Source organism: Pantherophis guttatus, chromosome 7 (genome assembly GCF_059756535.1).
Source record: "Pantherophis guttatus breed Tessera chromosome 7, ASM5975653v1, whole genome shotgun sequence".
Lineage (NCBI taxonomy): Eukaryota > Metazoa > Chordata > Lepidosauria > Squamata > Colubridae > Pantherophis > Pantherophis guttatus.
The window spans coordinates 88,275,287-88,289,820 of NC_142069.1; the positions used below are offsets into that span (position 1 = coordinate 88,275,287).

The 14,534-nt window shown below is 41.6% G+C and overlaps 1 protein-coding gene across 23 annotated transcripts in view; it reads right to left on the minus strand.

Annotated features, from left to right (window-relative positions):
- MAGI2 (membrane associated guanylate kinase, WW and PDZ domain containing 2) overlaps positions 1 to 14,534 on the minus strand; it is a 630,648-nt gene that overhangs the window by 185,378 nt on the left and 430,736 nt on the right. For all 23 annotated transcript variants that reach the window (XM_087873383.1, XM_087873381.1, XM_087873380.1 and 20 more), the window contains one exon: positions 12,943 to 13,022. In XM_087873383.1, the coding sequence (XP_087729509.1) occupies positions 12,943 to 13,022 (80 nt within the window). The remainder of the gene's footprint in view (positions 1 to 12,942; positions 13,023 to 14,534) is intronic.

The following is a 14,534-nucleotide window of genomic DNA, read 5'->3' on the forward strand; positions in this document are numbered from 1 at the left end:
TGGGTATATATATATATATATATATATATACCATTTCCCCTAAAATAAGACATCCCCTGATAATAAGCCCAATTGGGCTTTTGAGCGCATTAACTAAAATAACCCCCCAATAAGACCTCCCCAAAAATATTTAAACACATGTGCAGCCAGTCCCCGTCATTTCCGCTGGTTAGGGTTAGGGAAACAGAGCCGGAAATCAGGTAAGATGGCAAGAGGATCCCCGTCTTGCTCCATGCGCTCCAAAATAATAAGGCCTCCCCGAAAATAAGGCCAAGCGCTTATTTCGGGGTTCAGAAAAAAATACAAGACAGGGTCTTATTTTGGGGGAAACACGGTATGTATATATTTTCTTTTGAAAGCAGGTATCAGAATTTCATATTTAAATGCGTGCCAGTGTGTTCACAGAAGAACGGTGACGATCAAGGTTATCTTATCCTCTTAACTACAAGCGAAAAGGTATGAAGGCAATCAGAAAAAAAGGCAGAGCAAATAAGGCAGCTGTTTGTTATAAAACAATCCTCTTAATTAGAAAACCCTCAAGTATTTTGAGATTCAGACTAATCCCCACTAGGTTCGATCTCATTTTGGAGAAGAGCTGAACCTTAAAATGTCTGTTTGACTTGGAGCCCAGTAACCCATCTCGAGAGCTTTATTCTGCTTTATAAGCCAAGCTAGTTTGTGTTCACTAACATTATATAATTAACCAGAATCTTGGCAGAGATATGGAAAAAGAAACATTAGAATACAATGCATGGCAGAATTAAATTACTTATGTGATACTCAATGGTGTCCCCCCCTTCCCTATATATTTCCTGTAGAGGGCTTTATAAATATCTAAGACCGTACTAGCATACTGAGGAGTAATAGCAGATAATCCAGTATTAGCACTACAGTAAACTTGAATTCCTTTCTGTGATCGTAACTATAACTTTCCCCTTTTGGCATAAGCTACGTTGTGAAGAGTGCAGAAAAGGAACAAGGAGGAACAAGCCAGTGAAATTCATGGAATGAGAGAAGAAAAAGAAAATACAGTAAAAACATATTGACTAGGTGCTCAGTGCTAGGTGCTCAAATTGACTAGGTGCTCAATTCATTATTTCTCACCTTATTCTTCTTTCTTTACCACCCATAAGTTTTAAGTAACTCATTCCTACTGCATTTAACTTACTTTTACATTTGTCTTGATGTACCCAGCTCTTCCCTTCCTATAACAAGGTGGACAGAAGTATGCTCTTACACAAGCAATTTTGTCAAGTTTCCGAAAGATGCCCTAATTAATTCATGAGCCATGATCCAAACTTCAAAGGAAATATAGTCATTTATTAGGAGCAACATTCCGGCAATACTGGGATGCAGTTAGGACTGATCCCACGTAGATTTACGTTCCCCTATGACCCTGTCTCTCCCCTCCTCTCTGGCCATGTCATAAATCACATTCTCCAATTACCCACTTTGGCTGGCTGTGAAACCTAACACCCTCCTTTTGATTGCGGTCAGAAAAAATGTATGGAATTCACTTCAGTTCTCCCTCCCTCCTGCTCATGGCAACTTGAAAGCTTTGCAAGTTGACACAATTTCACTTCTTTCAACATGTGTTATCAGCATTTTTCTACCAACGTTTGTGAACTTTAACATATCTCCATCCAGCTTCTCCAGCTACACCATCTATGTCTGCAGCCTTACTATTGTTCAACATTTCCACAGCATTTGTGATTTCAAGTCATTCATTCATTCATTCATTCATTCATTCATTCATTCATTCATTCATTCATAGTACTGCCTGACTCCAATTGTCTCTGGGCAGCTCAGAATGTATTATCATAAAAAATCCAAAACTAAACCAAAACATGATAGGATCTGGTCACTATATAGAGGCATAAAGAAAAATGACAAAGAGACACTCAAGAGGCAGCTTATCCATTTCGACCTGATTGGGAGAACAATCAAGTCTTTATAGACTAGCAAAAGAATAAGATGTCAGCACTTCAAGCTGCATTTACTCTAGTGCTGACATAAGAAGGAGAGGCGGAGGCGTCTGGAAAGGGACGTTTGGCTTTTCACCTACTTATTTTCCCTGGAGATAATATCCCCTAGGAGATGGGATGGGAGGGGGGAAATTCCTTTGAGTTGGAGCGGTAGATTAGGGGTAGAATGACTTGGAAGATGGCCAACGAGTGCAGGGGAGTGGGGAACGGAAAGGGAGGGTTTTGGGTCTGGAAGTCAGTGCTGGCTTCTATGGAGTCGGATTTTAGAATGTCGTGCTTAATAAATAGGAGTTTTACTTCAAAGACTTTGTTTGAAATGCAATTTATTTGAGACGACCTCGAAACCTGACATAAGACAGATTTTAACATTGTTTTTAATCCAAGTCACTTTGCGGGAGGTTCCTTGCTTAGCTTCTTGTTTAGCCCTGTAGTAATGGGAAAAATCCCATTCTAAGTTCATATAACCCTAAGAGTTAAAGGAAAACATAGATCTGTCAATGCAGGCAATGCAAAGTGACATCTGAACCTTCTCCAATTAGGAGCAGGTGTCATTTTCAGGTACTGTATTTTTTGGAGTATAAATGCTCTGGACTATAAGATGCACATACCTTTTTTGGGGAGGAAAACAAGAAAAAAAAATCTGCCTCTGCTTCCCAGAAATTTTGCCTCGTTGCAGCAAACAGTGCTTTAGTTTCATTTTCGTTTTCAGCACAGCCTGATTAGCACAAGAAAAAAAAAAAATCTGCCTCCCAGCAATTTACCTCCTTGCAGCAAGCAGTGGAGGCCCGTGCGGCAATAGGGATTGGCAATCCTTGCAGCCTGAAACAGCTGAGGGTTGGGAGGCCGATCTAACCAACAATCAACTGCTTGTGCTAATCAGGCTGGGCTGAAGCTGAAATGGGCTGTTTGCTGCTTGCTGCTTGCTGGGAGGCAGAGGCTAAAGGGTGGGGGCCGGCGGGTGCGCAGGGCTAAAGGGTGGGCATGGCGTGGCTTGGTGGGCGTGGCTTGGTGGGCGTGGCAGGGGAAGGTTACTGCAAAATGTCCATTCCCTCCTGACTCCAGGTGGAGGTTACTGCAAAATCCCCATTTTCTCCTGATCAGCTGGGACTTGGGAGGCAGAGAATAGATGGGGGTGGGGCCAGTCAGAATTTTTACTACCGGTTCTCCGAATTACTCAAAATTTCCGCTACCGGTTCTCCAGAACTGGTCAGAACCTGCTGAGACCCACCTCTGATGTATAGGTATGTAAGATGATGTACATTCCTACTGCAGAAGCGATCTATAACTCTCCTTGTTCCCATCAACATGGCTAACAATGACAGGACTGACTTATTAGTTATTGAAATGTGTCCGTCACAAAAAGAAGTCAGCTCCGAAACTCTTTTCTTTCAAACAAGAGAAACGCTCTTGTCAAAATGCGAGAGAATTAGACAGAACGTGAAAACATTTGACTAATTAATTCCCGTTTGAAAAAAAAAAGGCGATAACATTTTAAATACTGCAGCTGTTTTCTTTATATTGGAGAGAAACAGCTGGCACGCTAGAGGGAAAAGAGTCAGACAGTCAGTTGTTCTAATCAGGAAGGGAGAAACAGAGAGAGGGACTACAAATGGCAATTTTGGAGATGAAGACAAAGCCAAATTGATGCATGCGTGTAACCTCAAACAGCCTCATATGTTAGTGTCAGGTGTCAACTCACAAAGCATCCCTGGCCTGCTCTCGAGTTGCCATAGGCAAGCGGGATGGGAAACCGGCAAAGCATCAGGGCAGCCCAAAATAAAATCACACTCCAGACATATCTCTCTCAAGGCTGTCTCCCAGGGCTACCCACAGTGGATGGAGGGGAATGATCTCTACAACCTGCGAAATTACTCCGTTGGCGAATGTGACTGATGACACACCCTGGGGGGAAGGGGGGAAACAGGGTCAAGCCTCGGCCGTAAATTACGTGGGGTAAGAGTTGGCTTCACTTGGACCATGCCAACATGAGGCTCTTAATAAATAACTGGATTTCTTTTGAAGCTTGGCTCGAGGATCATGATTTAATTAGGGCATCCATCGTTACCCTGACATCAGGAACGTGTTGCCCAGCAGTGCTGAGCCTGCCTGTCTCCCCAAGTAATTCTGCAACATTTTATACAGCCTCTTCATGTGGTTAGAGCAGGGGTCCCCAACCTCTGGTCCTAATCTGTCCCCGTTCACACACAAACACAGCCAGCCGAGGGTTAAGAAAGTACTTGGCACGCACACAGGTCGTTATCTCAAACTTGGCAGCAATATAATCACCATCTGCCAAGAGCTTTTACTGCAACAGATAACATAAAATTACATACGCATTGCAAATAGTCCAGCAAAACAATATCCCTTTCGGCAGCTTCAGACGTTGTTCAAGTGACTAGCCAAAGTTAGTTTTTGTTCGTCACGGAGTTTTACCAGCCACCACCCTCTCTTATATAGTCTCTGGGGTGTGGTCCAGTGACTCAGTTCTAATCCCTAGCACGCCTCCTTAACTGCTGCAACCGTTTATCACGCCTTCGTTGGCGTGCATCCAGGAATGACGGCTCTCCTTCGCTCTCATCCGAGACACCTAGCTCCTGGCTAATCTCCTCTCCCTCGGCCGGCACCTGAGACAGTGCCAGAGGGGAGGGGCCTGGAGAGGGAGGCCTGGCTGACTCCTCTTCCTCATGTTCGGAGCCTTCTTCCTCCGATGAGATAGGCTCAGAGGGCGGGGCCACAGCAGGTCCATGGACTGACATAGGGCCACGGCATGGCAGAAACAGGGCTGCACAAACAAGCAAAACCCCATCCATGGGATGCAGGTACCACATGAAACCACTCCCCCTCCAGTCCACGGAACAACCTCTCCCCACGGAATCAATCCCTGGTGCCCAAAAGGTTTGGGGGCCGCTGCTGTAGAGCCGGTCACCCGTAGGAAGTGAAATACGATTTCCCTGCTAACTTTACCGGTAGCAACTGGCTTTGTTTTATGAGACTCCTTCCGGACATGAAAACTCACTTCTATCTTGCCAGGTAAAACTTGTTCTTCGTCCATAACATCATTTAGACCCAGTTTATCCAGAGAGGGAGATATCACGGTTGACATTGTTAACATTGATTCCTGACTACATTTTTCGAAAATATCCTACAGCGTTTCCAGTATTGACATATTTTGCGCTATTCTCTAACAGTTAGTCAAATTTAGGTCAGCTTCTCTTTTAATTCAAATATTTTGTTCCCTCTAATGTCCATTTGTCAAAATACTTTTGTTTTTTTGTAATTGAAAATTAAAAAAAAAAAATTCCAACGGGAAGGATGCTTTACAGTACAATTTTCAAAAACCTTATTTTCAAAATTTATCTCAATCTCAATCTCAATCTCTTGGTCTCCTCTCTCTCTCTCCTCTCTCTCTCACTCCTCTCTCTCTCTCTCCTCTCCTCTCTCTCTCCTCTCTCTCTCTTGTCTCTGTCTGTCCTGTCTGCCCATCCATATCTATCTATCTATCTATCTATCTATCTATCTATCTATCTATCTATCTATCTCCCATCTATTTATTAATCTATCTATCTATCTATCTATCTATCTATCTATCTATCTATCTATCTATCTGTATCTATCTATCTATCTATCTATCTGTCTGTCTGTCTGTCTGTATCTATCTATCTATCTATCTATCTATCTATCTATCTATCTATCTATCTATCATCTCCCATCTGTCTATCGATCGATCTATGTATGTATGTATGTATGTATGTATGTATGTATGTATGTATCTATGTATCTATGTATCTATGTATCTATCTATCATCCGTCCATCTGTCTGTCTGTCTGTCTATCTATCTCTCTATCATCCATCTGTCTGTCTGTCTATCAATTGATCTATGTATCTATTTATCTATGTATCTATGTATGTATGTATGCATCAATCTAATCTAATCTAATCTAATCTAATCTAATCTAATCTAATCTAATCTAATCTACATCTACTCTAATGTACATATACTCTAATGTAAATCTAATCTAATCTAATCTAATCTAATCTAATCTAATCTAATCTAATCTAATCAACCAGGATGATTAGGGGACTGGAGACTAAAACATATGAAGAACGGTTACAGGAACTGGGCATGGCTACTCTAGTGAAGGGAAGGATCAGGGGAGACATGATAGCAGTCTTCCAATATTTGAGGGGCTGCCCACAAATATTGGAAGAGAGGAGGGGGGTCAAGCTATTTTCCAAAGCACCCGAAGGCCAGACAAGGAATAATGGATGGAAACTGACCAAGGAGAGATTCAACTTAGAAATAAGGAGAAATTTTCTGACAGTGAGAACAATCAACCCATGGAACAGAAGCTGCCTTCAGAAGTTGTGGGAGCTTCATCCCTGGAAGCTTTCAAGAAGAGACTGGACTGCCATTTGACAGAAATGGTGTAGGGTCTCCTGCTTGGGCAGGGGGTTGGACTAGATGACCTACCAGGTCCCTTCCAACTCTGTTAATCTGTTAACCATCATCTATCTCCCACACCAGCCATTGCAAAAACAAGTGACTGGAAGTGGAACACCCATCTCATGATTCAAAGATGGAAACTAAAGGGCGATCATTTTCACAACGCAGGCCAATATATTTGGATTACTTTACCGGATGACAAAGCACAAGCAATCCACCCCAATGATAGAAGACGGTTGTATCCAGAATTACATGGGTCTATCTCTCGAAAGAATCCACAGGTGGCCAACGCCAACCAAATTGCTTTAAATAAAACCTGGATATTGCAACCTTCTACCCATTGTTTTTGCAACAGCCATAGATTTAAGAGGGCGAAAATGACTGCCAAGCGTATACACCTCAGGACACGCATTGAGCAAATAATCTACTAGCTTCTTTAGAAGAATGCTCCATAGGCGTTATCTTTTTATTCCACTCCGAAGCTTGTTATTCCTGTTTCACTTCTGAGCTGAGCTAAAAGATCCCATACGAAATGTGCTAGGGAGAGATAGAGCAATAAAAATTAAAATGGCAAGAAACACTATCTGGAGAAAGATCATAAAAATCCGTGTGTTAAACCTGTCATGCACTGCTGGCATTCGGAAGACAAGTTCCAGAGGATCAAAGGAATTTAGGAAATCACTTAGTTGTGATTAGGAAAATATTTCTTCAGGGTCCAACACACACAGACACACATACACCCCCAACGCACTATATGTATCAGTGTGGAGTCTGAAGAATATTACGGAAAGCCGTAAATAGTTAATTGTTCTACATAGTTTCAGCACCGGAGACAAATTCCTTGTGTGTCAATTCATACTTGGCCAATAAGGAATATTCGACTCTACTCTACTCTATGCTACTCTACGCTATGCTACTTCTACTTCTATTCTACTCTATACTTCTCAACTCTACTTCTATTGTATTCTACTCTAATTCTACTCTACTCTACACTATGCTACTCAATGCTATGCTACTTGTACTTCTATTCTTCTCTACTTCTACTGTATTCTACTCTAATTCTACTCTACTCCACTCCAATCCATTCCACTATCTTCACATTAAATCTATTGGTGACATCTATTCCATTCCATTCCATTCCATTCCATTCCATTCCATTCCATTCCATTCCATTGGTGACACCATAATATATGAAAAAACACAGATATTTGGAAGAATGCTCACTGCCTGTTCTGTGACTTACGTGGTATGGGCACTGCAATACAAGAAGAGCTAGTACCCTTCTTTTCCCCAAAAGGTTTCCACAATTTTGGCCACTACTGTATGTACAAAAGAGAACTCAATATCAGTGGCAGATGGCATGTGCAAATGAGATCTCCAAAGAGATCCGTGACAAGCAGCTGTTCCATCTTCTTCCTGCTTTAATGTGCATGCCAGAAAACATCTATAATTATGTTGATTTGAAGACACTTTTGTATATGCATTTTCTCTCAGGATATCTCAGCCATTTGAGATGTGTTTATTGAATCAATAGCCCCATGTGGAAAAAAAAATTAGAATTCTATACACCTGAACAATGTATGGATATTAAGAAGCTGGTGTCACCTTCTTTTAAGTTTAAGTAAAAATGTTTAACTAAAAATGGATAACTTTTTAAAAAAATTATCAAGGTATTAAAATGGTTAACTTTAAACTTAATTGATAACTTTCTGAAAGTTTTGAAACAGATATTTTGAAGGATGAACTCAAGAGTTAGAAATAATTTAACTCAATGGATTAATAGTATTTTTAAGGTTATATTGTGAAGAATATTCTATTGAAGTGTTTTTTTAAAAAAAAACTTATTGAAGTATTAAAATGGTTAATTTAAAATTGAATGGATATAAAATAATATTTTTTTTTCTTCTTAAAAGATATGCTTTAAAGAAAGTTTTATAATGTTTAAATTAGAACTCTAAAAGGGGAGGCTGATGAACAATTTTTAAAAGAGGAGTTAAAGAGTGCGAGGGGGTTGTGAATCTTGTAGTAAGTTAGTTTATTTTAGCTTATGTTTGTTTAATGCTATACCCTGTTTTTGCTCTGGGAAGTCGGGGGTGGGGGTGGGGAAGGGGGGGTTGAAGGTTGTGTGGGGATAAAATGGTTGTCTAATTTTCAATACAATTAAAAGATAGTTTAATAAATAAATGCATTATTAATAAATGTATTAATAGAGAAGTAAGAAAAGTGGGGGAAATGCTATAATTAAGGAAATGATAATATTAAGATATGATAAATATTGGAGGAACAAAAGGAAGACACAAAAGATGTATTCAGAAGATATATTGACTGATTGATTATGTATTGTTTGTTTGTTTGTTTATAAAATAAAAAAAAACTTTTTGAATAATAATAAAAAAGAAGCTGGTGTCACCTTGGGGCGTATCAAAAGCAGGTAGGTTGAGTCTTCTAGACTACATCCTTCTTCTTGCAAAATCTAAATGGAAGGACAGAACGTGAAACAGTTCTGGTCACCACATTATAAAAAAAGATGTTGAGACTCTGGAAAGATTGCAGAGAAGAGCAACAAAGATGTTTAGGGGACTGGAGGATATATATATATATATATATATATATATATATATATATATATATATATATATATATATATATAGGTCTTTGGTTATTCAGGTCTTCTCCCACGTAAAATTGGAAGTGTCTTGGCGACGTTTCGATGAAGTCTCATTCGTCATCTTCAGGCTGGTGTTCTCGGCTTCGTGCTTCCAGGAGCAATGGAACATTGCTCCTGGAAGCACGAAGCCGAGAACACCAGCCTGAAGCCTGAAGAAGCCGAGAACACCAGCCTGAAGATGACGAATGAGACTTCGTCGAAACGTCGCCAAGACACTTCCAATTTTACGTGGGAGAAGACCCGAATAACCAAAGACCTACATACAAACACCCGCGAAAACCTGAGAAAACACACACACACACACACACACACACACACATATATATATATAAAGAACCGTTGCAGGAATAGGGTATGTCTAGTTTAATGACAAGAAGGACATAATAGCAGTCTTCCAATATCTAAGGTGCTGCCCCAAAGAAGAAGGGGGGTCAAACTATTCTCCAAAGCACCAGAAGACAAGACAAGAAACAATGGATGGGAACTTAAACAAGGAGAGAAGCAACCTAGAAATAAGGAGAAACTTCCTAACAGTCAGAACAGTCAACCAGTGGAAGGGCTTGCCTTCAGAAGTTCTAGATGCTCCAACACTGGAGGCTTTTAAGAAGAGACTGGACAGTCACTTCTCTGGAATGGTATAGGGCACGGGTGTCAAACTCACAGCATGATGTTGCAGTCACGTGACATTTCGCGACATTTTCGTATACGTGGAGCTAGGCGTGGCCTGTGCGTGATGCATCTGGCCTGTGGGCTGCCAGTTTGACCACCCCTGGTGTAGGGTGGACTTCTAGTCCACCTCAGGAGGTTGGACTAGAAGATCTCCAAGATGCCTTCCACCTCTGTTATTCTGTTATGTAATGTAACGTATAATATATGGTAGATTTTGTTATTATATTAATGGGGGGATGGTTTTTCTTTAAAAGAACAGAATTTTGCAGACAATCATCCATCAAATGGCAAACGCACCGATGTATGCCATATTCTTATTGCATATCTTATCCTATATCAGATATTTCAGATATACTTGTAGAGACAGCCTGCTATAACCTGACTGCTTTTGGTTCATGGTCTTGTGGCTAAAACTCCAGAAAAGTTAAGTGATACAAGCAAGAAACTTTGCTTGTAAAATATCGGTAGTTACAACAACACTCAGCAATGTACAGTATTAGATGATTCTTTAAAAAAAAAAAACTTTTTCCCTCATAAACATGTCTTAAATGTACAGTCTCTTATCCATTGTTAATCATAAATATTCTCTTTTAACTTTCATATTAGTTCATCCTAAAAAATTTAAGTATACTCGGGGTTGCTCTTCTACCCTTCCGTCTCCCTTATTTTACAACAATCCTTCTTTTCCTTCTCTTCTCTTTCCCTTCCCTCCCTTCTTCTGTCCTCTTCTACTTTCTTCTTTCCTCCTCTCCTTCCCCTCCTCTCCTTCCCCTTCCTTTCTCCCACTCCTCCCTTCTTCCTCCCTTTCTAACCACCTCTCCTACTCTTATTTCCCCTCCCTTTCTTCCTCTCCTTTTCCATGTAATTTTAGTAACATGTATACATACATTTAATGGACACAAGTTATCTATCTATCTATCTATCTATCTATCTATCTATCTATCTATCTATGTATCATCTATCATCTGTCTGTCTGTCTGTCTGTCTATCTATCTATCTAATCTATCTATCTATCTATCTATCTATTATCTATCTATCTATCTATCTATCTATCTATCTATCTATCTATCTATCTATAATCTATTGGTCTGTCTGTCTGTTTATCTATCTGTCTATCTATCTATCTATCTATCTATCTATCTATCTATCTATCTATCTATAATCTATTGGTCTGTCTGTCTGTTTATCTATCTATCTGTCTGTCTGTCTGTCTGTCTGTCTGTCTGTCTGTCTGTCTGTCTGTCTGTCTATCTAGCTAGCTAGCTAGCTAGCTAGCTAGCTAGCTAGCTAGCTAGCTAGCTATCATTATTGGCTGCCCAGCTCCGTTGACATGCCAGAGATTGAAAGCAATCCCAAAATCACAACCAATTTTTTTTTCAGAAAGGATTTGGAAAGCCCTCCTGGATGTTGAAAAGTGGAAGGAAGACCTGCTAGGAATTAAGAAGAGTGTAGTATTTTTAAAAAAGGGCCGAAGGGAAATTATATTTTCCAGCCTTGTTTTGTGACATCGGTCCTGACTGAACATCTCATGATGGATTAGTTTCCGCATATAAACTGACCATGTAAATTCTCCCAGTAAAATAAGATCAGTGATGGATGTGATATTTTCAAACATCTAATAAACTACCACAGAGATTACAGAAATATATCACTGGAGGTTCGGAGGAGAAATTGGGTCTCAATTTGTTTGGGATGGTATAAAGCAGGGGTGTCTAACTCAAGGCTGGATCCGGCCCGCAGGGTGCTTAGATCTGGTCCGTGGGGCCGTCCTGGAAACAGCGAAGGACCGGCCTCGGGAGGGATGCTCCATTTTCTCTGGCAGAGCACTTGGGCCTCCACAGGTGACCCCGACACAAGTGACATCGAGCTGGCCACAACCCCCCCTAAAATCAAACACAACCCTGATGCGGCCCTCAATGAAATCGAGTTTGACACCCCTGGTATAAAGTCTCCTGGTTGAGCAGGGGGTTGGACTAGAAGACCTCCGAGGCCCCTTTCAACCCCGTTATTCTGTTTTCTGAATTACAGCTACTGAAGATAGGATCCAAATATATTGGGAGAAGATGGGGGGGAGGGGGTAAGAGTGGATAAATATTAGAGTTAACAATGTGTCACCAAGGAATTTCAATCTTCTGAGGTATTTATGTGATAAATGAATGAGGGCTTGTGGAAAAATTATTTTCCACAATAAAAATCAATTATCAGCTTTTGACATTTGAGCTTCCCTTTTCTACAAATTCCATATCCTTAAAAGTTGCCTCGATTAGTGTCTTGAGTCACAAACTGTGCTCGATTGAGAAAAATCACAGTTGTTAAAAAAAAAAAAAGCAAAGGATTGGGAAGGGGGGGGGAAAGAAAATTGTCTCTGGAGCAGTTAAAATAGTCCAAGCCAGCCTCTTTTTTTTTTTTTTTTTGCGTGTGTCTTAGAAAAGACACTGGAAAAATCTGGGGGGGGGGGCAAAAAATAAAAGAAAAAGACTCTTTATAATGCACCCTCCCATCTGTGCGATTTCCATTATTGCAACAGCAGCTCTGCTCAATGGGCTAATCAGCAGGATTTTCATAATGCGTTCAGCGAGAGGATAATAATAATAATAATAACCAAAACGAGCTTTGCAGATATAATAACACGATTCCGGCAGGATCATTATTATGCCCCTTTAAGAAGAGATAACTTTCCCTTCCTTCTTTTCCTCCCCCCCTCCCTCTTCGTGTTTTTATTTTAAACCGGCTGATTACTACTACGCTGGCAGACAGCTTCCCTTGACACAAAAACCCATCATCGTATTCCCCGCTCCAGCTGTGCACCATTGCCCCCAGACGCTCTGCGTGGCAGAGATTTCAAAGCTCAGAACCTCAGCTCAGGGCTCCACAGACTAAGATGGGAATTAAAAAGAAGCTTCCAAGCCCTCTCCCCAAAAAATTCCCAACACTCGTTGTTATTCTTAGACTGGAATATTACAGACTTGGGACTAGGAATAAATACAAAATACAGGCTCAAACCAGAGCAAATTTGCAGTCTCCCAGCTCCCGTTAAAACTCTCCTTTTTTTCCCCCCACCTCTCTCTAAATATTTTCTCCTGTTAACAATTCAAACTTCCATCTCTCCTCCTCTCTAATAGATAGATGGATAGATGTATTTCTGCCCAGCAGCCATGAAAAGTTAACAGCCTACCATTTTCTTTGCATTCTTCGGGTGGTTTAGCCTTCTTCGCCAAGCGTGGATCCAGCCATGATGTAGTCTTTGTATTATGGCTGAAAAGAAAAGAGATCGTTCCGGTCAGACACATTGCCCAGGGAATCACGTTGATCCCTTTCCATCCCGGTGGAAAAGGAAGCAAGGGACGGGAAAAGGAGGAAGACGAAGGGGAAGAAGAAGCAGAAAAAGGCAGAGAGGTTAGCTCCACAAATTTGCAATCCATATCTTGATTTGCTTACTGGCTCTGAGTAGACCTGAGAAGGAGGTGTAAGGAGTAATTGTGCGAGGCAGCCTCTAATTTTGGCAGCCCCGGCGCCTTGTCCTCAACGCTGCTATTTTTATTAAACAGCCCTGCTGGAACGGTTGCCAAGCTAACCTCATCGTACATGCAGAACTCATCCAGGGCAAAAGGAATTTACAGCATTCTCCCACAAAAATAGGGGTGCAGTCAAGAGATTTCTGTGTTCACTCGCTGGCTTTTGGGCAACGGGCTCAGGTTTTGATGCAAAAGCAAACCACCTTGTACATGTAATTTCTGAACAGACACAGGCATGGACAGAGATGCAGAGTGTTGTGGTTATTACAGGTTCCGTTTTCTTAAAAGTCAATGATGAATGGCCCTCCATTTAAGCCACGTTCATCTCTTCTGTATTTGGCCCGTCTTTGTGGATAGAAGTGTATAAAGGAACTGGGCATGGCTAGTCTAGTGAAGAGAAGGACCAGGGGAGACAGGATAGCAGTCTTCCAATATTTGAGGGGCTGCCACAGAGAGGAGAGGGGGGAGGTCAAGCTTTTTTTTCAGGGCACCCTTGAAAGGCCAGACAAAGAATAACGGATCTAAACTGAACAAGGAGAGATTCAACCTGGAAATAAGGAGCAATTTTCTGACAGGGAGAACAATCAGCCCATGGAACAGAAGTTGCCTTCGGAAGTTGGGGGAGCTTCATCCCTGGAGGCTTTCGAGAAGTTTATTCTAGTCTAGTGAAGAGAAGGACCAGGAGAGACATGATAACAGTCTTCCAATATTTGAGGGGCTGCCACAGAGAGGAGGGGGGGTCAAGCTATTTCCCAAACTACCCGAAGGCCAGACAAGGAATAATGGATGGAAACTGATCAAGGAGAGATTCAACCTGGAAATAAGGAGACATTTTCTGACAGGGAGAACAATCAACCCGTGGAACAGAAGTTGCCTTCGCAAGTTGTGGGAGCTTCATCACTAGAAGCTTTCAAGAGGAGACTGGACTGCCATCTGTCAGAAATGGCATAGGGCCGTGATGGCGAACCTATGGCATGTGTGCCACAGGTGACATGCAGTGTCCTCTCTGTGGGCATGTGAGCTGTCTCCCCAGTTCAGCTCCGCCGTGCATGCGTGCACACCTCCCACCGGCCAGCTGCTCATCAGGTCTCTGCCATGCATGTGCGGGTGGTGGGGAGCATGCAGGGGGGTTATGCGTGCATGCAGGGGGGTGGGGTGCATGTGCAAGGGGTGGGGTGCATGCACAAGGGTGCTCACACATTGCATTTTGGGGGATTCGGTGTGTGTGCGCATATTCACAGGTGCATGTGCA